The sequence below is a fragment of the Humulus lupulus genome, chromosome 9 (genome assembly GCF_963169125.1).
Source record: "Humulus lupulus chromosome 9, drHumLupu1.1, whole genome shotgun sequence".
NCBI lineage: Eukaryota > Viridiplantae > Streptophyta > Magnoliopsida > Rosales > Cannabaceae > Humulus > Humulus lupulus.
In genome coordinates, this window is record NC_084801.1 from 7,616,589 (window position 1) to 7,624,455 (window position 7,867).

Genomic DNA, 7,867 nt, shown 5'->3' on the forward strand with positions numbered 1-7,867 from the left:
TCTTGCTGTCTTTCTTCTTGCCTGAAGATGCAGCGGCAACCTTGTAATGCTCGAACATGTCTTCAGATGACATATCTGCACAAAAAGAAACAACACAAACAATGAGACAAGATACATAGACAGAGCTAAAAATGAAAGTAAAGAGATTATAAGTAAAGTACCCGCGCTACAACTACTGGTCGCTACATTACTTACTGAACTACTTACTGCCTGGAAGAAATCTAAACTTAAGATTGGAGTATACTTAAAGTTGTCGTCCCCGTCAAATAAGTGACAGGGAATTGGTAAACTATCTAAGAGCGAAAGATCAGTACCGTTCTCATCTGAAGATTTGTCGATGGGAGCGGGGGGTTCAATGGCCTTCTTTTTTCCTTTTCCCTTTGGGGCGGGGGGAGCAGCAGCCCGCGAAGTGCTGGAAAGTTCCCTGATTGTTACTCCAGTGGCCCTCCTCGGAGGGGGTTGTTCCACGTCTGGGTCATGCTCGGGAACCTCTCCGCCAGTAGCACTCCCCGCTGTTGACTCCCTCACATCTTGATGAGGGGCCAAAAGGCCGACCAGCCTAAGGTTAGCCTCTATGACCAAATGCTTGACGCTTTTCTCCACGTCAGACATACTGGCCAAGAGGGCTGATCTTAACTCCATGTCTGGAGTTGGGTCTGGTCGCAACCATGGGCCTGTAAGGCACTAAAAGTCTAAGAAAGTGTAGAGAAAAAATTAAAGAAAGATTAACGACCAATGGTACAAACACGTTACCTTCTTGAGTGAAGGCCAGGTTGTTCGCGACCATGTCAGTCATAAGGAAATACTCCTGGTAGTACTTCCCCACGTTCGATATGTGAGTGGTGTCGGACAGGAAAGCGCGCCCCGTTTCTTGATGGCAAAAATGAAAAAACCCTGTGCTTTCTTAGTTGGGGTTAGACTTGAGGTCGAACAGATAATTAACCTCATGTGGTGATGGCACAGGGCATTTTTTGTGGCTATAAAAATATAGAGTGCTGCAAGCATTCTATATCCATTGAGAGTTATTTGGAAAGGGGCGAACCCGAAGTAGTTGGCCACCCCTTGGAAAAAAGGATGAAGAGGCAAGGTAGCCCCTACCTCAATGTGTACCTCGACCAGGCGCTGAAAGTGCCTCCAGGCAAGTTCGCTCGTTGGTCTTGAGTGGGTCGGACTAGTGTCACCCCCGGGAGTCCATATTTTCTGATATAGTTAGCAATCATCCTGATCGTTACCCGGCTTTCAGGTACAATATACCATTCAACATCTGGTTGAATAGCATTTCGGGGTTGAGCATGAGTTTGGATGTTTGGGTCAGGAATATTTTCTTGTCGACCACTGGTCGAGGGAATTTCAGCCCGAGGAGCAGGCTGATTTGAAGGATTGGGAGTTTTCTTTTTCTGGGCTGTAGTTTTTGCTCGACCCATATTTTGGACAAGGGTCGATGGAGTGTTTGAAGTGGCACGAGAAAAGGGAATTTCAGGAATTAGCAACGACGGTCGCTCCTCGTCCTCAAGCAGTTGAGCTAGTAAGTCGTCGTTGATGGGTCTTTCACCTCCCCACGGATCTTGCATGAAAAGCTGCGAGCAGAGAAAGGGGGAGGTAAGACATAAAGCTTAAAAACTTGTGTTGAGAATTGGAATAACGTTGCTCGCGCATAAAAGTTAAGTTTTTATACAGCCAGCAGCATTCTAACAAAAACACTAAGCTCTATACGAGCAGTTTGAAAAGCAGAAGTAAAAAGTTTTTTAGAAAAAAGTTTTTTCAACTCCGAAGGGGCGGGAAAAATCCAGTTTTTCAACTAGCTTAAAAATCGAATTTTTGCTTCGATTTTCCGCCCTAAATCTACAATCTCGACTACCAAACTGGCTCCTAACTCCTACGAAACGTAATTTCACTGTCCTATCAAGCATCGATCAATATGCCCACTACCTCAAAACACTTTCGGCGAAGAACAGTCAGGAACACAGATTTGAATACACAAAAAACAGTTTTGCATGGCATCTCAAACATCCAAGGGGTTCGTAAAACTTACTTTGATGAAAAGAGGGGTCTAAAACGAAACAACTTTGAGCGTCCGAGCGGAGGATCCTTAGAACAGCGATGGAAGCTCTTCAAGTTTTCTAGGCTCTGAAAGTCGAGGTTCTTAGAAGTTCTTGACGAGAAAATGGCGAATGAAAAGTAAAAAGTAAAAAAAAATAGATTTGGGGTATTATATATAGCGACTGTGACACGTTAAAAAATGTAATAATGAGTTATTTTTTCTAAGCATGGGGAAGTGAAATGACCGTCGGACACATTCTTGGGAAATCGAAAAGACTTGATTAGACATGATTGGTCACCTTTTTCAAGAAAGCATGGGCGATTCTGACAGATTTCGTGGGGTATTCGAAGAGTCGGTTTCCGAAGTTTACTTATTGCTGGTCGCAATAAATAAACTTGGGGGGCAAATGTTTACCCAAAAAACGGTTGTTGATGACGTGGCGAGAATTTCTCACACGTGGCGAAAGTATTGCTCGACTATCGACCAGAAGCATATCGCATCGTCAGGGTTAATTTTTGATACGACTAGGCTGGTCGTATAACCTAATTTATTTCCTTCTTAAGTTGTAACCCTATAATTACTGCATTGAATATTTCTTCATTATTATCTTGATACGCGATTATTAAGGAAAGATAGGGCAAGTAGCCATGTGTAACCCTCCTTGAGCCTATAAATATGCATGAAATAGCTCAAGGAATGGACTTTTGAACTTTTGATTCCTGAATCTTGTTGCGAAATATTGAGAGAAAAATGAGCTATAAGTGAGTTGTTCACCGTCTTATTGTAATACATTTTAAGGTTTGTAAAACTCAATAACCCTAGTTCTTTGATCACAACTTTGAGATTCAATAATAACAATATCACTAAGTGGACGTAGGTCATTACCATTTCTTGGGGTTGAACCACTATAATTCCTTGGTGTTTTCTTCCTTTTCGTTAGATCATTTTTCTCATTCTTGCTTTATACTTTGTCGTATATTTGACTCCGTGTCGTTGGCCAAATCGAGGGTCAACATTATTATAATAATATTTTATAATTAATAAATATCTATTTTTAATAATTTAATAGTATATTTCATTAATTTAATAGTATATGTTTCCTACATTTTTATATAGAAGAGATATATATTTATATAAAAACAATCCATAAAAGCAAATTAATATATATTTAAATTTTTTTTATATAGTAAAAAAGGCACATTAATAATAAAAAATAAATGACAGAAAAATTCTTTGCAACCACGACAAATTCGGGAAAGAATAATGGAGAAATGTATTAATGAAAATAGGAATAGTAAATTATATATTGAAATAATATAATAAGTATAATTTAAAAAATTCATAAAAAATGATTAAACAATAAAAACGATCCAAATAACCTTTTAAAATAATAAAAAAGGTTAAATAATATCAATTTGATATAAAAACAAACAGAAACAAATAAGTAGAAAAAAACAAGGAATTTATAAAATTGACCTCCCAAATTAAAAAAAGCTTAATTAAGAACTAAAGTATGGCTTAAACACTTTGATAGAAAAAAAAGTAAGGCTGAAACACAAATTTATACAAAAATATGGGAAAACAAAACTCAAAAATAATTTTTAGACAAAAAAACTATAAAATAAAGATTTTTAAAAACTCCCATAAAATTGGAAACATTTAAAAAAAATCATAAATTATGTAATTTTCACAACAAAAAAAAAAAGATGGGGATGAAAGTATAAACCTTTTGAAAACAATGAGTATAATTACCACAAAAAATAGGTATAAATGTACAGTATTTTAAGAATGTTGGGTCTTTTACTTGCCATCTACTCATATAATTATTACTATTCAACTATTTTCTTGAAAACAAAAGAATCATAAAGTAAACATGTAAATATAATAGAGCAAATTAGATTTGGTAGGGACATTATATTATTTGCACCTCAAAATTTGATTAAGACACCTAATTTTTATTAAAAATTAATATATAATATTTCTTTTTATCAATTTATACTCACATTTTCTAATTTTTTTTTCTTTTTCATATTCTAAAAAATATATGTAAATTATATATTTTTTAAATATTTAAATAAAATAAAAATTAAAACAAAAAAATATACAAACTTGTTAAAGAAATAATTTTTTTATAAAATAAAATTATTGAAATTAACAAAAAAAGAATTTAAAAATGTCAAAAAAATATATTGAGAAAAAATGTTGAAATTAATTTTAAAAATGATTATTTTTAATCAATGGGGTACTTATAAGTTATATATATTTTTCCCATTATGCCCTCTCCGTTACACGATTTCTTTTTCTTCTCCTCAAATATATGCAGCTAGCATAGTCCTCACAACAAGTGAATTTAAGAAGCAGAATGCTCACGCGAGTGACATTATTATTGTTCAAACCATTTCATTAGCAACTTTTTAAGAAAAGTGACTAATAAAAAAAAGTAGAAATTAGATGAACCTCTTTAATTTTCACCAATTATTTTAGATTTTGACCTTAATACCCAATATTTCATTAACATATTTATTATATCCCTCTCATTTCATATTGAACTAGTGGAGCTGCTCGAAGATTATTTAAAAATGGAAGTAAATAGCACGACAAAGGCAAAGATTGAGATTTTTACATTGGACTTCTAGTAGTGTTTTAAGGGTAATATGGAGAATGTGATTAAAAAAGTGGGTAATATTCAACTAAATGTTATTAGTAGCTATTTTTTGTTAACTAATCCTAAATCTGGGTACTTTTCAAGTTCTCCCTAAAAAAAAAGCATTGCCTTGAAAATTTAGACAAAAAAAACGTATCAATATAGACAAACAGTTCCAATAAGATTTCATTTTTGAACAAAAATCCATTTTTTGATTTAGTTCATCTATTCCATGACTGGAACAAGAGGATACACGTTACATCACGATTTTGAATCAGAAGAAAGATTTCAAGAAGTGACAGATCTATTCACTCTATCAATAACCGAGTCAAATCTGGTGTTTCATAAAAGATCACAAAATAGAAAAAAAATCACTCTAATAAAGCAATGGTTTCCACTTGATATATTGATACTTTAATTTAGTTTTAAACAATATATATGTTAGAATAACTTATATTGGAATTTGTGTTAAGGGGCAGTATAATACTAGTGTTGATTTTTGGACCAATGCTTCATCATTTTCCCTCTTCAACATGTCCATGTATGTAGCTGAAGCTTTGGCGGTGCAGCCAGTCATATTAGAAATGGATTATCTTAGAGTTTGTGAGGCTATATGTATTTGGCCATAGTTCATTTGTGTAGCTACTTAGGCCTTGTTTGGCTGAGTTTCTGCTTCTATTTTTAGCTTTTCAGGAATCTCTTCTTGACAAAGCTACTAAAGCTGACTTTTTTTAAAAGAGTCTTTTAAAAGTAAAAGCTGAAACTCACTCGTTACTCAACCAGCAGCATAAGTGTTTTTGAAGCTTCAAAAGTCCAAAAGCAGCTTTTAAAAGCTCAGCCAACCAGGGCTTGATAAGATGCTTTGGCTTTTTTAGCCTTTCAATGAATTCACTTTCCTTTCAAGAAAAATAAAATAAAAAACATGTATAACTTGGTTTCTAGTGCTGAAAGAACTCTCATTCTCAACATATTCTAATCTTGGCCGGTTGGTCCAACCAAAATTCAATTTGTGAAATTTATATAAGAGTTAACTAAGTCTAAAAGATAAAAAGGCTTTCTCCAACTACCATTTTAAAATAAACAGTCAATCATATTAAAATAATCAGATAACAAAATGGGGTGATCATTGTTTTTGCTGTCTAACATGATTCTATATAAAAAGAAAAAATCTTTCTAGTGTTTCAATGATTGATATTGATGATATTTAATGCCATCATATCTATAGTATTACCTAATACAATTAAGGAATAGTTCTCTCTCTCTCTCTCTCACACAGTTTGTTCATCTTTTGACATGGAAGAGGTTCAAGAAACTCAACTCAGCATCAAGGGTAAGTCTTGTTCTTGTTTGGCTTTTATATATATATATATATATATATATATATATATAGTGATCTCTTCATGCAAAATGATAATAAACAATGATTACTAAACAGTCAACTGAATTCTTTTCATATATATAACTTCAAAAGTCATAGTCCTACTATATATCTAAGTCATGTATTGATAGCAAAACACTCTTACTAAAGTACTTACTGATATATACGCTGGTGTATTTGTTATCTTCACCAGTTCAAGAAGCCAAGGAAGGAGAATCTCATGGCTATGAAAATGAATCAAACCAGCCAATTAGTCCTCAAACCAGAAAACTTACACTTTGGATTCGAATTGGGATTTATTCATTCCTTGTTCTCTCTGGCCAGGCAGTAGCAACCTTATTACTGAGATTGTACTATGAAAGAGGTGGAAAGAGCAAATGGATGGCTGCAATTGTTCAGCTAGCAGGCTTTCCAATCCTTCTCCCTTACTATTTCTTCCCAAATAACATGTGTAAAACCAAAACCAATCACAGCAGCACTACTACTACTACTACTAGTACTCATTCTACTCAATCAAACAAACCATCTATCTTAGTTGTTGCCTCACTTTACTTGGTTCTTGGCCTATTCATAGCAGCAAATTGTTATCTCTTCTCTGTTGGTCTCATGTACCTTCCAGTATCAACTTACTCAATCATAAGTGCATCCCAACTGGCCTTCAATGCCTTCTTCTCTTTCTTTCTCAACTCACAGAAGTTCACTCTTTACATAATCAACTCCCTAGTGCTTCTCACCATCTCTTCTGTTCTGCTCGTTTTCGAACCCGGTTCTCAAAAATCTTCTTCCAAAGTCTCAAGATGGAAGTATGCAGTTGGGTTTGTTTGCACTGTGGGTGGCTCTGCAGGGTATGGATTGCTTCTCTCCTTGAATCAGTTGCTCATGAACAAAGTTCTTAAGAAGGAGAGCTTTTCAGTGATAGTGGATGTCTTGGTATTTGAATTACTTGTGGCAAGCGTTGCACTTCTTGTGGGACTTTTTGCAAGCAGTGAGTGGGCAACTCTGAGGGAAGAAATGAATGAGTTTGAACTTGGGAAAGTTTCATATGTGATGACATTGTCATGGATAGCCATAACATGGCAAGCTTTCTACATTGGGACAGTGGGTTTAATACTAGAGGTCTCTTCTCTCTTCTCCAATGCATTAAGTGTTTTGGGTTTGCTCATTATCCCAGTTTTGGCAGTGTTTTTGTTCCAGGAAAAGATGGATGGGATCAAGGTTATGTCTATGGTTTTGGCTATTTGGGGCTTTTTTTCATATGCTTATCAGAACTATCTTGACAGTCACAGTTCCAAGAATGACACCCCAATAAGCAATGACTAGTTTGTTTTCTAAGAGGGTTTTATGTACATGTAAAAGAAAGAGAAAAATCAAATAAAAGATTAGATGGGTTGTTACTCACATGATAAAATTTCTCATTAGTAAATTATAGTCATTGTAAAATATGTATTTATTTATTTATGCTCATATAATTGTTTTGTAGAGACTATTGATGTTTTTGGAAGCAAAGCATCATTATGTACAAAAGTTATATTTTTTGTAGGGAAAATTTGAGTCATTTTCCACAACTACATTTGTTTTTACTGATGACACATAAATTGTAGTTTTGACATATAATTATTGGTTTACTATGCGTGCGGATGTACGGAATACCAACATTGCTACGGTTTTAATTCTATTTTTTTTTAAATAAAGTTATCTGACAATGAACACGGATGACTTTCAAATTAATTATTAATATTAAAGAAAATTTCTACGATAGAGGCTTAAAAAAAACCCTATTGGTGGAGCTCTTTCGTGTTTCGAG

The 7,867-nt window shown here is 34.4% G+C and overlaps 1 protein-coding gene across 1 annotated transcript; it reads left to right on the forward strand.

Annotated features, from left to right (window-relative positions):
- The first annotated feature begins 5,875 nt into the window (after positions 1–5,875).
- LOC133800577 (probable purine permease 10) lies at positions 5,876–7,613 on the forward strand. Its single transcript, XM_062238579.1, has 2 exons — positions 5,876–6,015; positions 6,257–7,613. The coding sequence occupies exons 1-2, from the start codon at positions 5,979–5,981 to the stop codon at positions 7,381–7,383; spliced, it is 1,164 nt and encodes a 387-aa protein (XP_062094563.1). The 5' UTR covers positions 5,876–5,978; the 3' UTR covers positions 7,384–7,613.
- The last annotated feature ends 254 nt before the right edge of the window (positions 7,614–7,867 follow it).

What these genes read in the sequence shown, in the direction of transcription:
- LOC133800577 (XM_062238579.1), top strand. Translation starts at nt 5,979, where the DNA reads ATGGAAGAGGTTCAAGAAACTCAACTCAGCATCAAGG. An exon ending in AACTCAACTCAGCATCAAGG is followed by an intron (nt 6,016 to 6,256) that starts GTAAGTCTTGTT and finishes TATCTTCACCAG; the next exon opens with TTCAAGAAGCCAAGGAAGGA.